The 16244-nt window shown below is 37.0% G+C and overlaps 2 protein-coding genes across 7 annotated transcripts in view; one reads left to right on the plus strand and one right to left on the minus strand.

Moving 5' to 3' along the window:
• LOC113647882 (chromodomain Y-like protein 2) overlaps positions 1 to 8920 on the plus strand; it is a 41317-nt gene extending 32397 nt beyond the window's left edge. Inside the window, exons 4-7 of one of the 2 annotated variants that reach the window (XR_007144746.1) lie at positions 1592 to 1764; positions 6231 to 6441; positions 7187 to 7344; positions 8494 to 8920. Coding sequence is in view for 1 of the 2 variants with exons in the window: in XM_047822692.1 (XP_047678648.1) it covers positions 1592 to 1764; positions 6231 to 6441; positions 7201 to 7344; positions 8494 to 8652 (687 nt within the window). In the remaining variant the exon portion in view is untranslated. The remainder of the gene's footprint in view (positions 1 to 1591; positions 1765 to 6230; positions 6442 to 7186; positions 7345 to 8493) is intronic. The other variant, XM_047822692.1, reaches the window with a different exon arrangement.
• Positions 8921 to 13864: 4944 nt separating this feature from the next.
• On the minus strand, positions 13865 to 16155 carry cmc2 (C-x(9)-C motif containing 2). 5 transcript variants are annotated; one of them, XM_047822613.1, is made up of 5 exons: positions 16018 to 16131; positions 15178 to 15332; positions 14804 to 14902; positions 14123 to 14194; positions 13865 to 13976 (listed from the first exon to the last, which is right to left on the minus strand). In XM_047822613.1, exons 3-5 carry the CDS (start codon positions 14882 to 14884, stop codon positions 13893 to 13895), a joined length of 237 nt encoding a protein of 78 aa, XP_047678569.1. In that variant the 5' UTR covers positions 14885 to 14902; positions 15178 to 15332; positions 16018 to 16131; the 3' UTR covers positions 13865 to 13892. The 5 variants fall into 5 exon arrangements, with proteins under 5 accessions (XP_047678569.1, XP_027010672.1, XP_027010673.1 ...); XM_027154871.2 differs by lacking the exon at positions 16018 to 16131 and adding an exon at positions 15831 to 15992; XM_027154872.2 differs by lacking the exon at positions 15178 to 15332 and having other exon boundaries at positions 16018 to 16155.
• Positions 16156 to 16244: the final 89 nt, after the last annotated feature.

A 16244-nucleotide genomic window follows, 5' to 3' on the forward strand; every position in this document is an offset into this window, starting at 1 on the left:
AACATCTGACGTCTTTATGCTTGCTGGTTTGCCCTTGATTATTTCCTCCAAGCAGCTGTGAGATGGTTGGAACGTCGCCCGTCTTCACCACCACCAAACGTCCCTTTCATGTCCGTCGTCAGCTTTCTCGGCTTAACTCGGAATAATCCCGACAAGTTTGTTCCGAGCGTTTCATTATCGATCTGAAGATAAAGCTCATTTCTTTTCGAAGCTGTTTAGAACTTAACAGAAATATCTTGCTCACAGCTTCACGCAGTGCGCATATGTTTATTTATAGCAGTGTTTTCTGTCAGGATTAGGCATGGTGGTGGTGTGAGATGATAATAATGAGTTGGAGGGGAAAAGTAGCTCCCTGTTTCATAATTAGCTGCTTTCAAAGCTCAGTAAATAGTCTCATTAATCCATAAATCCAAAAATCCCCCCCGACCGTATTTGCTGTGTGGGGGAAAAGATGCACAGTCTATGACAAAAATATATTTAGCATTTCATAAAAGCTAATGTACTCTTAAATACTCGAAGTTCTCAATAGGAAGGCATTTGCTGTTTGGCTGAATGCACTAGGATTTATTATTATTATTATTATTATTATTATTATTATTATTATTATTATTATTATTATTATTATTATTATTATTATTATTATCATCATTGTTGTTGTTGTTGTTATTATTATTAACAATAATAATAACAACAACAACAATGATGATAATAATAATAATAATAATAATAATTCATTTCAGTTTTGAATTAATTATTATTATTGTTGTTGTTATTATTATTATTATTATTATTATATATAATAATAATAATAATAATAATAATAATAATAATAATAATAATAATAATAATAATTCATTTCAGTTTTGAATTAATTATTATTATTGTTGTTGTTGTTATTATTATTATTATTATTATTATTATTATTTGCAACTTTTAACTACATCATGTAGAGTTTCAGCCACATTTATGTAAAAAAAGGATAAATAAGATAAATAATGAAAAAATAAAGAGGATAAAAATAAATAAATGGCTCTGATGTAAGTACAAAAACAAGTATAGGTTTTTTAAAAATACACATATATAGAATAAAATAAAAATAAACATTTTTATAAAAATAGAATTAATTAAAGCTATGAAGGCCAAAATTATGAAGTACTTATAATTAAACGGCACATTATTCTGTATTTTCTTAGAATGTTTTGTTGTTGATTTTTTTACGATGATCTTTCCTAATGTTCAGATTTTATTTCATGTAGTTTTTATATGCATTATATTCTCTCTACACGCTAGTTTCTGCGTATATTTAGAAATTATAGACATAATTCCATTGAGAATCAGTTAGAAAACATTTATGGAAGATTTTTCTTTCAAAAATATAAACAGAACCCCAGAAAACCGTTCATATTTCACCGCAAACCATTTTTAACATTCTACATTTCAAGCTAACACTAACTAGCATAAATTTATAATCTATTTACCGTCTATTTACAACCTTTGCTAGTTAGTATTAACGTGCTAAACTATGGAATAGTTAAACGTATACAGCTCTTTCTGCCACAGCTCTCACTCCATCTTTCTTTTTCTTTCTCAGATCATGAAGGAGGTGTGTCGAGCTCTGGGCACGGCGGCGGTAGACGACAGTAAGCTGCTGTTACTCAGCGCAGTGGGCAGCATCTTCTGCAGCGGCCTGGACGCCTCGTACCTGATTGGCCGACTCTCCACCGACCGCAGGAAAGAGAGCAGCAGAATCGCTGAGGCTGTGAGGTATTGAACCCGAGCACAGATTCCCAAACGCATTACAACGCAGAGATGATCATTAAATGGTTGAACAAGCATCATATTGAACACTCTCTCTCTCTCTCTCTCTCTCTCTCTCTCTCTCTCACTCTCTCTTTCCTTAAATCTTAAATATCTGCCTTTTCTAGTCTGAGCTTTTTAATCCCGATGTTCTTTTTCTTTCCTATGTGGTATTTATCAATCCTTTTTTTTAAATATCCAGTATATTTTCTTTTATTTATTTTTTTTATGTTTCAAGCGAGCATGATTAAGGAATTTCACTATATATATATATATATATATATATATATATATATATATATATATATATATATATATATATATATATATATATATATTGTTTATTTATAGTGTTAACCATATTTCTAATTCTAATACCTTCTAGTATCTTACAAATATTATTACATTTATTTTACATCAAATTATTATTATATTTCCAATCAAATCAAATCAAATTTTAATTTAATCAAATATGCAATGAAATGCTTTATGCAACTATCCGGTATACGAATAAAGAATATCAAAAAAGTATAAAAGAGCAAAAAAATAAAATGAGAATAAAATAATAAGAAAGTATAAACTATACAAGAAAACTATATAAAAATATGAAATATGTGGAGAATATGAAATAATGTATATACATATACATAAACATACATATACATAAAAGTGTAGGGTTTTTAAAGATTGTCCTTAAAGTGTCCAGGTGTAGTATGGTGTGTAAATCGTGTATAATTTATTTATTTATTTATTTATTTATTTATTTATTTAACCAAAGCAGAACATTTCAGAGCTTGTATTTAATTTTATCTTTCGGGTTAGTTAAAGTTTTTTCGATAGTATCGTGCTTTTTTTAGTATACTTGAGTATATTTAAGTATATTTTAGTAGAAGTTTTATGTTATAGACAGTAGCCAGTGATGCAGAATACACAATACTCCAATTATGAAAGTTTTATTTCTGTCAGGATCATGGCCGGACTTTTTACACGTGGATCACGTGTTTTTCTTTAGGTTTTGTGTTCACGTGTCTGCCTCGCCCCTGTCTTATTCCTTCCTGCCTCAGCACACCAGTTCCTCATGTGTCTAATTGTCTCCATTCTCAGTCAGAAGAATCCTGTTGTCTTCGTGTGCTCTGTCTCGTCGTTTGAGTTTCCCTTTCTTTTCTTGTCCCCAGTGTTGTCCGGCTGTTTACTCGTTTTATGTTTATATAATAAATCATATGTTTTTTAGGTTTCCTCGCCTTTGGGGCTGAATCTTATCCATGAAGGACACCTTCGTTTTTCAGACAATTTCCGCTAGAACTCTGATTCACGGCTTGATTTAAAACTAGTTATATTTTTCATTTGCATGTGTATTATGTTTTCTAATGGAGTTGAGATTTTGATTGTGTTCATGGACCGGATTTTGTACATTGTTTGGATTCTCTGAGATGGAGATTATTAAGCGATCTAATGCAACAGCAGCGGGACTTATGTTTTAAATATTATGTTGAAACATTAATGAGTTTATTTGAGAAATTGTTGCTGTTTGGCAGATAAGAGCTGTTTGGTTTTGGGGTTTTTTTTCCACTCATGTTGTGGTGTGCTCAGTGCCCCAAATATCTCCCTAAAGTCATTATTGAGTTAACACTAGTGGTCAAACAGTGGAACTACAACAGCAGTAAAAAAAAAAAAAAAACAATTAATCATTCATTCATTCTTTCATTCATTCATTTTCTACCGCTTATCCGAACTTCTCGGGTCACAGGAGCCTGTGCCTATCTCAGGCGTCATGGGCATCGCGGCAGGATACACCCTGGACGGAGTGCCAACCCATCTCAGGGCACACACACACACACACACACACTCTCTCTTACCAATTAATCAGTTCATGTTGGAATCAGGAATCATGTTGCCCCTTGCTTGGGGTGTTGGAGTAACAGACAGAACACTTAATGACAGGGTTGCCAGGTGCAATGTTTCAGAGCAAATACTCCGAATTAAATGTAATAACTTTCTGCAAACGAAGGCAAAGTGAAAGTGCAGACGCCGAGTCTGGAATGATGTAGAGAACAATCTCTGTTGAAAGATGTATCGCAGAATTAAGAAAGGGGGATTATGGAGTGAATAATATGTGTGCATACTGTATAATAGCTTTTATAAAATCTCATCTATATTCTCCTAAGTAGTTCAGAGCGTTTCGAACATGTTATGTAACATGCATAACACCTTTTAATCCCTTCATTAATCCTGTATAAATGCTCATATATGTAGTTCTGAGAATTTCACCTGTTCTGTGGTGTGCATTACGCCTTATAACAACTGTCACCTTTTAATGAGTCTGTATAAATACTTGTAAGTAGCCTTGAGCATGTATAATGAGTTATATAGCATGAATAACATGTATATATGCAGGTATATGTATGGCATTATAAGTAATCCTGTACCATAGGTCGAATGTGAAATCTTAATTATTAATCAAAATCTATACTCATGGTCATGCTGCTGCTTCACACACTAGTATTTCCTGTTCTAATAAAGACTCATTCATTAAGGGGATGATGTAACGGATCACATCATAGCGATGTGTGTGTGTGTGTGTGTGTGTGTGTGTGTGTGTGTGTGTGTGTGTGTGTGTGTGTGTGTGTGTGTGTGTGTGTGTGTGTGTGTGTGTGTGTGTGTGTGTGTGTGTGTGTGTGTGTGTGACTGTGTGCGTGAGTGTGTGTGACTGTGTGCGTGAGTGTGTGTGACTGTGTGCGTGAGTGTGTGTGTGTGTTTCTGTGTGTGTGCGTGCGTGTGTGTGTGTCTGTGTGAGTGTGTGTGTCTGTGTGAGTGTGTGTGTCTGTGTGAGAGTGTGTGTGTGTGTGTTTGTGTGTGTGTGTGTGTGATTGAGTGCTGTAGGAATCCTGATCAAGCTCCTGCCTCCATGCTGATGGTTCTGCAGGGCTTCTGCGGTTCCTGGAACTCGACCCAATCATCATTACCACAGGAATGATTGAAATAATTATGGTTATTAACTTTGTGCAGCTCTTTTAGCTGTTCACTCTTTTAACTTATATCCTCTTTAATTTAATTTAATTCAAAGTTAATTATGAAGTGAATCATGTGGCAGCTTGGAAAATGAGAAGGGCAAAAACTTCAGGAAGTTAAATCCAATGTAACTTTTCTATTCTTTATTATTTCTATTCCATCGTTTTAATAAGAACTAGGTACTAACTAGGATCTAAACGAAATCTTCCTGTGATAACAACATTATAAGTGCCTTTAGAATGCTATATGACCTGCATAATACCTTCCATAAGCCTGTATAAATGCTTATAAGAAGCTTTGACTTACGTTTAAAATTCTCAGAGGTATTTATGAACATTTATTTGCGTTGTTATATAACATACATAGCACCTTATAATACCTTACATTAGCATATTTAGAATGTTTCACAGTGCACACTTTCATAAGTCCATCCACATTCTCATAATAACATTTACCATGCATAACATTCAATAATACCTTTCATAAGCCTGATTAAATATTTGCAGGCAGCTCTGAGCATTTTATATTGCCTTATAATACCTTACATAGGTCTGTATAAATGCTTGTAAGTGCTTGTAAGTAGCTAAGAGTATAATAAATGTTATTATACTGTTATATAATCCCTTCTAGTGTACATTAGCTAACATGTATAGATGTTTATAAATGGTTATGAGCAAGTATAAAGGTATATAGTATCCATAACCCTTCGTAATATCTTATATAAGCCTATATAAATGCTCATAGGTATTTGCATCTGTAGCACTTTGTAAAGCACGTGATTTCATAATGTCATGCCACATAAGTGTGCATAAGAAAACACTTCACGTGTTATTACATGGTGTTAAAGGAAAATAATTAACTTCAGGGCATTAGCAGGAACTCCACTTCATCACAGCACCTCATCATTATTTATTTTATTTGCTCGACAATCGGGGGGGGGGGGGGGCACGGTGGTACTCCTGTTTAGTTTTGTTGGTTCAGTTATGAGGTTTTTGATTGGTGGTATTTGGCTGTTGAATGTTTGATTGCTGATGTTGTGTTAATTGTTGCTGGTTATATGTTTAGCTGTCGTGTCACGTGGGGGGGGGGCACGGTGGCTTAGTGGTTAGCATGTTTGCCTCACACCTCCAGGGTTGGGGTTCGATTCCCTCCTCCGCCTCACACCTCCAGGTTGGGGGTTCGATTCCTGCCTCCGCCTTGTGTGTGTGGAGTTTGCATGTTCTCCCCGTGCCTCGGGGGTTTCCTCCGGGTACTCCGGTTTCCTCCCCCGATCCAAACACATGCATGGTAGGTTGATTGGCATCTCTGGAAAATTGTCCGTAGTGTGTGAGTGTGTGAGTGAATGAGAGTGTGTGTGACAGCTGTATTGAATCATATCTAGCGCTGAGATCTTGACAGCACATCTGGGTTCTGTCTTAATGCAGGGATTTTGTAAAAGCCTTCATCCACTTTAAGAAGCCCATCGTGGTGGCTGTTAATGGTCCTGCTCTGGGTTTGGGTGCCACCATCCTTCCACTCTGTGACATTGTCTGGGCCAGCGAGCGGGCCTGGTTCCAAACCCCATGTGCTGCACTGCGCCTTACGCCATCCGGCTGCTCCTCGTACACTTTCCCTCAGATCCTGGGCGTGGCTCTGGTGAGTAAATAGTTTCTCTGATTGAGTTCCAGAAATAAAGAAATAAAAGCTTTTATGTTAGATTTACATATTCACAACAGTCACACTTTATACCTTAAGATGAGGTCCTACTTAATGGAATGTTCCTCAAATTAAGATGAAGTCCTACTTAATGGAATGTTCCTCAAATTAAGATGAGGTCCTACTTAATGGAATGTTCCTCAAATTAAGATGAGGTCCTACTTAATGGAATGTTCCTCAAATTAAGATGAGGTCCTACTTCCTGGACTGTTCCTCAATTTAAGTTGAGGTCTTACTTCCTGGAATGTTCCTCAAATAGAGATGAGGTCTTGCTTCCCTCAGTGTTCCATAATTTAAGATAAAGTCCTACTTCCTGGAATGCTCCTCAAATTAATATTAGGTCCTACTTCCCTCAGTGTTCCTCTATTTAAGATGAGGTCTTACTTCCTGGAATGTTACACAAATTAAGATGAGGTCTTACTTCCTGGAATGTTCCTCAAATAGAGATGAGGTCTTACTTCCTGGAATGTTCCTCAAATTAGTGAGGTTTTAAGTTTCGGTTCAGAAAGATAAAATAAAACCTGGTCCTGGAGTCCACTCATGTCTCTGCTATTTCATTCTGGTGCCATAATTCAATTTACATTCTATTTGAGGTTTGATTAAAATGTGAAAGAAGTTTTGTGTGTATGTGTGTGTGTGTGAGTGTGTGTGTGCTTTAAGCACACACTAGTACCTTCCTTCACAGCTTCTTGTTCCCAGGCCAATGAGATGCTGTTCTGTGGGAGGAAGCTGACGGCGCAGGAGGCGTGTAGCCGAGGTTTGGTCTCACAAGTGTTCTGGCCGACCACCTTTAACCAGGAAGTCCTGCTGCGGGTGAAGGAGATGGCGACCTGCAGTGCTGTGGTAAATATGATCCTCAGTCCTCCTACACACTAATTATGTCTGTTGTTCTCATTGCTATAGACTTTAACCACTTTTGTATGTGGCCCCTGATATGTAAATGTTCTTATAAACATGTTATAATGCCTTGTGTAGACTGATTCATATGTGGAGTCATATGTTTATGCTTTATAAAGAGTCGCATGCAGTTATAACTTGAGCATTTACGCAGGATTAAACCAGGAATAACGAGTTATACACTTTAATATTAAGTATGTATGTTTATTCTACTTAATGCATTATGTATGTTAAACTCACAAGTCATCATCATCATCATCCTTTATTTTTACCCCAGAGTTAAAGGAAGTTAGTTAGTTAGTTAGTTAGTTAGTTAGTTAGTTAGTTAGTTAGTTAATGTAAGGCTACCTAATGTAACATTTTAGATTTACTCAATATTAATGTAGTTTTTAAGAATTAGTTTCCACCAGCAAGTAAAAAACAACATGTAATACAGAAAAAGAAATGAACAAATATATATTTCTGATATTTAATGTTTTTAGGGAATTTTTTATTGTTATTAAGTATCTGAAATACAGTATTTGGTCTTATGTTTTGTTATTTTGTATGCATTCTTATTATTATTATTATTATTATTATTATTATTATTATTATTATTATTATGATGATTCTGATTGCGTTGTGTGTGTGTGTGTGTGTGTGTGTGTGTGTGTGTGTGTGTGTGTGTGTGTGTGTCTGTGTGTGTGTCTGTGTGTGTGCGTGTCTGTGTGTCTGTGTTTGTGTGTGTGTATCTGTGTGTCTGTGTATGTGACTGTGTGTCTGTATGTGTGTCTGTGTGTGTGCGTGTCTGTGTGTGTGTGTTTGTGTGTGTGTGTATCTGTGTGTCTGTGTGTGTGTGTGCGTGTCTGTGTGTGTCTGTGTATGTGTCTGTGTGGGTGTGTCTGTGTGTGTGTGCGTGTCTGTGTGTGTCTGTGTGTGTCTGTGTATGTGTCTGTGTGGGTGTGTCTGTATGTGTGTGTGTCTGTATGTGTGTGTGTGTCTGTGTGTGTCTGTGTGTGTGGGTGTGTGTGTCTGTGTGTGTATGTGTCTGTGTGTGTGTGTCTGTGTGTGTGTGTGTGTGTGTGTGTGTGTGTGTGTCTGTGTCTGTGTGCTCAGGTTCTGGAGGAGTCTAAGTGGATGGTGCGCAGCATCCTGAAGTCCATGTTGGAGGAGGTGAATGAGAAGGAGTGCCAGATGCTCAAACAGTTGTGGTGCTCCACGAAGGGCCTGGAGGCTTTGTTCTCCTTCTTACAGAGTAAAGGTTACAGCGCCTGAACACGCTCAGCATGACCGCATCACCACCGCACCCACCTAGAGCCCACGATGATGTCATGTACTGTGAATGAAATGAATATAAGCCAAGAAATTATTATTATTATTATTATTATTATTATTATTATTATTATTATTATTATTATATTCCCGACTGTATCAGAAGGGTTCTGTGATTTTTCCGAGGATGCTTCCAGACCAGCATTCGACACACTGAGTATTCTGTCACCTAACGAAATGCCTTTAAAATTGTCCTTCTTTGTCCTTTATTCTTAAAAACAAGCCATTTTGCATATAATTGCAAACAATTAATAATTAAATAATCCTGTGTAGATGTGTACAGTGTAGATAACTATGGATGTTTAATTTATTGTCACTTTCATGTCTAATAGGCTGAATTTCGTACCAAAGGTTCTTGGGTAAATTATAGTAATTATTAATTATTATTATTATTATTATTATTATTATTATTATTATTACTGACTTTTTCTTTCCTTAAAGACACCATCATCATGTCATGCAGCAATGATGGGTTTATTAGGAAGTGTAGATGGACTTCCATCCTTCCCATCACGGTGGCTTAGTGGTTAGAACATTCGCCTCACACCTCCAGGGTTGGGGGTTCGATTCCCGCCTCCGCCTTGTGTGTGTGGAGTTTGCATGTTCTCCCCGTGCCTCGGGGGTTTCCTCCGGTACTCCGGTTTCCTCCCCCGGTCCAAAGACATGCATGATAGGTTGATTGACATCTCTGGAAAATTGTCCGTAGTGTGTGAGTGTGTGTGTGAATGAGAGTGTGTGTGTGTGCCCTGTGATGGGTTGGCACTACGTCCAGGGTGTATCCTGCCTCGATGCCCGATGACGCCTGAGATAGGCACAGGCTCCCCATGACCCGAGAAGTTCAGATAAGCGGTAGAAAATGAACGAATGAATGAATGAATATTAGACACCAGTCATGTCTCTGTCATCGGCCCTGAATGTGATGATCGACTCTCTTCCTGTTTTGTTCTAGAGATAAAATTCTTCTTTTAGCAATGAAAGATGATTAAAAAAATCAAAACATCCAAAAAAAAACAAAACAAAAAAAAAGTACAGATATCTCATGCATTGTTCATCTCTGATTCATAAGTCTATGCAAATCCAATAACAGGACATTGTGTTTTTTGTTTTGTTTTATTTTTTCCATATTTATCCTGAATACAGTTCTCTTCAGTGCATCATTTCTCTGAAGAAGATCGCAGTCTAAAATGAAGTGACGTTGTTATACTGTGACGGTCTTTAATCAAATAAGATAGACAAGTAGCATGTCCAAGTGTTGTAAAGAGCTCAGAGGAAGTTCTCAAGCAATTCAGGATAATTAGGTTTTTTTTTTTTGTTTGTTTGTTTGTTTGTTTGTTTTTTTTGTCTCTATATTTTTTAATTATCAGCATAAATTATTGATCGTCTTTCACTTAGGTCCACAAAATGATGTATGTTCAAAAAGAGAAAAACACGTCTAAAAACTTCCAGCTGTAAAAACCCGGCCTTTCTCAGCATCACCGATTACAGCCACGCCCCCTGAGTACAGCTCAGGGCTGTGATTGGACGGCGATTGTCTTCTAGCGTATAATTACCGCAGTGTCATAAGAATGTCAAAATTAAGTCTGGAATTAGGTTCAAATCTGACATAAAATCAGTGTTCAATTCTTTAATAAAAGTTATTCCCTTTTATAGATTAGATGAAGTGAAGTAAGGGAAATGTGATGAAGGGTTTGGTCTTCCTCTGTTATCTGTTGTCTCATCACAAAATAAAATAAAAAACAAGTAACAAAGAAATGTAAGAAATGTATTGTTTTTAGGTATGAAAACATCTCTCTCTCTCTCTGTCCCTCTCTCTCTCTCTGTCCCTCTCTCTCTCTCTCTCTCTCTCTCTCTCTGTCCCTCTCTCTGTCCCTCTCTCTCTGTCTCTGTCTCTGTCTCTCTCTGTCCCTCTCCCTGTCCCTCTCGCTCTGTCTCTCTCTTTCTTTCTCTCACTCTATCTTTCTTTCTCCCTCTCTCTCTCTGTCCCTCTCTCTCTGTCCCTCTCTCTCTCTCTGTCTCTCTTTCTTTCTCTCACTCTCTCTCTCTTTCTCTTTCTCTCTCCCTGTCTCTCTCTCACACACTCTTTCTCTCTCTGTCCCTCTCTCTCTCTGTCCCTCTCGCTCCGTCTCTCTCTTTCTTTCTCTCACTCTCTTTCTTTCTCTCTCTCTGTCTCTCTCTTTCTTTCTCTCACTCTCTCTTTCTTTCTCCCTCTCTCTCTCTCTCTCTCTCTCTCTGTCCCTCTCTCTCTGTCTCTCTCTCACACTCTTTCTCTCTCTCTCTCTCTCTCTCTCTCTCTCTCTCTCTCTCTCTCTCTCTCTCTCTCTCTGTATATAGAGTATATACATAAATACATGTATATCTGTATTCGTCTATAGCTTGTATATACATGTATGTACAGAAGTGTAAAGAACAAATTTGAATGGACTAAAAAATTATAATTGAAAAAGCAATTTATAGAACGAACCCTTTAAAATGTTTAGAATTCTAGACGGATTTTGATAAACATTCATAGTAGAATTTTCTTCAACACAAACTCAGCTATACTGTAAATAAATCAAAGTTTTGTGTTAAACAGTTAATCTAAGGTTTGTGAGGCTGCTTAGTCCATTTAAACACAACAAACACGATAATAACAAATGAACCTGTCGGTCTACAATGTTTTAATATTTATATATTGGTGTAAAGAAGAGTTTCCAACTGAATGTAGATATGAAGGTGGAACAGATAAAACACATGCAGATAAAAATGACTTTTTCACCTATAATCGAGACCATGAGATAAACACACTTCAGGTTATTATAACTAATAATGAACTAAAACTCTATCTGACCGTCAGCTCTGTGTTCTCGTTTCTAAATGAACGTTTTCACGCTTGTATTTCTGAAAAAGTTTGTATGCGCCTCATCATTTCTTTTTTCATTCATTCACCAAAAACTTCACATCGACATCCTTGTCACATTTAACTGCTCTTAACAGCAAGCTACAGGGTTAATAAAACGTAATAAACGGATAGAAATGCTCAATATTTAAGTGTCAAGAGATTTCTAAGCGTGTTCGGAAATGACGCATCACCGCTCCTGCTTTGTTTATTCACTTTGCTCCATGCGGCTCTTAATTACAACTTCAGCCTGTTTCTTTTCAGCCTTCTGCGGTTTGTGTGTCTGTCAGGAAATGATGAATAAATCCTTTTGGGAAGGAGGAAGGAGGAAACGATCCTCTCGTGTACTGTAGTCAGCTGTGATGAAGTCAAGTCAGGTCGGATCTGTGGGGTTTTTCGTGACAGGAAATCAGACAGGGTTCGATATTTTAAACAGGACTATTTTAACGAAATCTCACACTTTCTTGTGTATTTTTGTAAAGAATTTCTTGATATCGAATAGTATTAAAGAGACCTGTTTTTTTCTGTTTCATAGTGAGCTGCACATTCTGTCTTGTTTCGTGGACATTATGCAGATGTGGCTCTTATATTTGCATGTGGATTTGCATAAATAAATAGTTGTATGTATTTTATTTTGTACAGATATAAAGATATATTTAGCTGTTCGACATGTATTATTATTATTGTATTATATAATGTGACGTGCATGTACATGATTGTAGATAAATGTTGCTTGTTATAAGTAAGTTTATATTTTCTGATTATTATTATTATTATTATTATTATTTTAATTAACGTTGGGAATATTGCTGCACGTCTATTACGTTATTTTCTTTTTTTTTATTTATTGCCAAATGCATCTATAGTCCCTTGGATCGGCAATATTCACACGCTTCCAGGAAATTTTTAGGACGTGCACCGTTGTTTGCATTAGTTTTGGCACCCTCGGCCAATCGGCCTTTATTCATTTTTATACTTCTACAGAAGAACCTCAGCCTGCTTCTGAACCTCTTGTTGTAGAACTACCTTTTATTTACTGCCTGCAACAAACTGGAATAAAAGAAAAGTTTATTTTATTTTTTTTTTTTAATGATCATGGTTTCACGAGAAACGTGGGGTGCACAAACTTTTGGATTCAACATTACATTATTATATATCCTTTCAATTATCGAATTTCTTTTCTTTTCTAAAGCTGTGATGATTTCCCTGTAACTTAGTTGGAATGCAACAGCTTTTTGTTTTGTGTATTTTGTATTTGAAGTAACTCAAAGTGTACATCCTGGTTACTATGGTTACCGTAATATAAATTGTACTTCTGAATGAGTTCAGTTTGAATGTAAGTAACTGATGCGTCTTTTATATCGATATTCAGTAATATAAGGTATTATATGGTGTCATACAGTATGTAGGGAATAAAACACTGGTGTGGGTTGTACTGTTATAGGAAATTCCTCAACACAGCAGTTTCCTATAAGACCACGTCCTGAATTGTTTTATTTCTGTTTTATTGATTAAAAACCTCTTGTTTTTTTTAAACAATAAATGTATCGTCACATAAAAATCAGACAAACCGATTTTTCCCCCCATTTCCGTCTCCCCTGAAGTTAAAGAGACAAAAATATTCTGGCTTGTCATGTTACAGAGAATCTCCTCCTTCCTTAAACTTAAAGACATGGCTTTATTCCTTACCGAGACTATTACGTGAGCTGTTACTTTAGAAACGGCTGCCGACCAATCAGAATTAAGCATTCGCCATCGATCGTGCAGTTATTTGCTTTAATTTCTGACAGTATTTATTGTCCATTCCAGAGAATCAACACTGCAGTGTAGTGCAGTGTAAAACATCCTTGTCCTCCATAAATACACAATTATATGAATATTTCAGGGTGCCTTAGAAGTCGTCATTCCTGTGTGTGTGTGTGTGTGTGTGTCAGTAGGATACTGTGTCTTCGTTATGTGCCGAGAAGAACGATATCTAATAAATGACACGATTAACAAAGATCGTAGTTTGTAGTATTTCTTTAATCTTCTTTGTCCAAATGATTGACTGATGTTGCACTTTAACCATCAGACTGAACACAGATGATCTATTTAAGCCTATATAAATGCTTTCCAAAAGTATTTGCACCCTATACTGAGTATATACAGGAATTTGCGCTCTGTAAGTGTGAGGTAATTCTTCTAGCTGTACAACAGTGATAATTATCATTACTATAATTTATTTTAAAGAGACAAAGACCTCCAACAACAACAACAAAAAAATACAAACGTACAGCAGAGTCCTTTTTCTATTTTATTCATTTCCACCTCAGGGGTGAGCTTTAGGTCCTTCCTTGAGCCGCTGTCTCATCTCCTCAGCGTGAGCTTTGCTGCGCTCTCGCTTTGCATGATACTGAAATACAAACAAAATAAAAGTGACATTCTTCGATTCTGAACACCGTTTGTTTTATTAACTTGAAGAGAAATGGGAGAAAATGAGGCTGGTGATGGAACAAGGATCACATTTAGGGGAGCTAGATAAAAGAAACCACATCTCACCTCTTTCCTAAGACACTGCCTCATGGATCGATCCACATCGTTACACGTTCCAAAGAAGCGCAGGACATTGTGCTGAAGATGAATTTCATATTAATCAATCAACACAGTACAGCTTTGCAAAAACACTCTAAAGTTATGATATTTTAAAGTTAAAGAAAAGAGATACGAGACAGAGAAGGGGGGGACAGAGAGAGAAAGACTAAAAGCAGGACAGAAAGAGAGAGAGAGAGAGAGAGAGAGAGAGAGAGACTGAGAGCAGGACAGAGAGAGAGAGAGAGAGAGAGAGAGAGAGAGAGGGAGAGAGAGAGAGAGAAACAGAGAGACTAAGGGGAGGACAGAGAGAGAGCGAGAGTGAGAGACTAAGGGGAGGACAGAGAGAGAGACAGACAGAGAGAAGGAGAGAGCGAAAGAGAGAATAAGAGCAGGAGAGAGAGAGAGAGAGAGAGAGAGAGAGAGAGAGAGAGAGAGAGAGAGAGAGAGAGTGCGAAAGAGAGACTAAGAGCAGGACAGAGAGAGAGAGACAGAGAGAGACTAAGAGCAGGACAGAGAGAGAGAGAGAGAGAGAGAGAGAGAGAGAGAGAGAGAGAGAGAGAGAGACTAAGAGCAGGACAGAGAGAGAGAGAGAGAGAGAGAAATTGAGAGGATGTACAGAAGATGAAATTATGTTCTTTTTTTTCTCACCTCTTTGTGACACTTTTTGAGCAGCGAAATCATTTCGTTGCACTCATCCGTGTGCAGATGTGGAGAAAGGTCCGAGTGCATCCTGAGCTGAAGAAGAACCTGGAAATAAAAAACAAAATACGGCATGATGACTGTGTGTTTCAGTTCACTGCACCTTGGGTGTGCTCCTCGTGCTCTCCTAGTATATTACAGTCACCGATTAAACCCTAAGTTCCACGCTGTGACCAAAAGTTTGTGCACTCCTAACCATCACACCTATGTACTATTGTTGAAGGTCTCAGCACAGATTTATTCCCCTCTCGTTCCTGTTATAATTAGCTTCACTCTTCTCGTGTCTTCTGGAAAGCTTTCCATTAGATGTAGGATTCATTCACCAGAATATTAGTGAGATCAGACTGATGTTGGACTCCTCTATGCAGGACACTCGAGTTGTCTCACTTCGACCTTCACGTCCACACCATGTAGCTCTGGTGCTTTGTGCACAGGAACATTGTCACGCCGGAGCAGGGTTTGGGAATCTCAGCGAAGGCTGGTGAAGGTAACATACGTATAACAAACGGTCATATAGACATTTTTGGTCATATTCTGTATTTTATCGGGTTGATTGTATTCTACAAACCTGCTGGAAACAACCTATATATAAAGATAATATAGAGATCAATTATAAAGTATCGGAACTGAGCGACAACATGTTTTATAACAGTTTATATGTTTCTTTAATACAAAAGCTTTTATTTCCCAGCTTTCTGTTTATTTATATCAAGTCCAATAACCTGGTGAAGGGCAAAGCTTGTGTTTAACAAATGAATGACCTCCAATAGTGTAGTACATGTGCACTGGGTTACAACACCCTGACCTCAGATCTGTCACATGATTTATCACATAATAAAAAATAAATGATGCTGTTTATAATTAACCTTTAATTCTAATCCCTACCCAAAGTCACAATGCATGCATTTCTGCTTAAAACTAACTCATGGCTTTATTTAGCAATACGCGGAAATACAAATCAGGTTAACAAACAAACCTGTCTTTGGTTTTTCGGTGGATTTTGAACTCTCTTTTATATTAAAAACGCCATTAAAGTGTCGATATGATGTCGTATATGAGACTCCACCATGCAGGAGAGCTGAACTTTCACCCCGGTAACTGGCAACACCATTAACCCTTAAAGTAAACGTTAAATACACAAACTATTTAAATTTTACACTCACCGACGAATTGTATTAGATATATAATAAAATCAATACATATGATAAATTCCGCTTTTCTAAAACACTATAGTGTTGAACGATATTTGTGTCCCTTTTTGTTTATTTATTTATTTTTTTATTTAACCAAACAGGACTTTTACAACGTTTCCGTGGCTTTTATTTTGAAATTTGCTCTGATGTATACGGAAGTACGTGACGCACAAGTGTACGCTAACCACTGATTCGAG

This window comes from Tachysurus fulvidraco, chromosome 13 (assembly GCF_022655615.1).
Source record: "Tachysurus fulvidraco isolate hzauxx_2018 chromosome 13, HZAU_PFXX_2.0, whole genome shotgun sequence".
Lineage (NCBI taxonomy): Eukaryota > Metazoa > Chordata > Actinopteri > Siluriformes > Bagridae > Tachysurus > Tachysurus fulvidraco.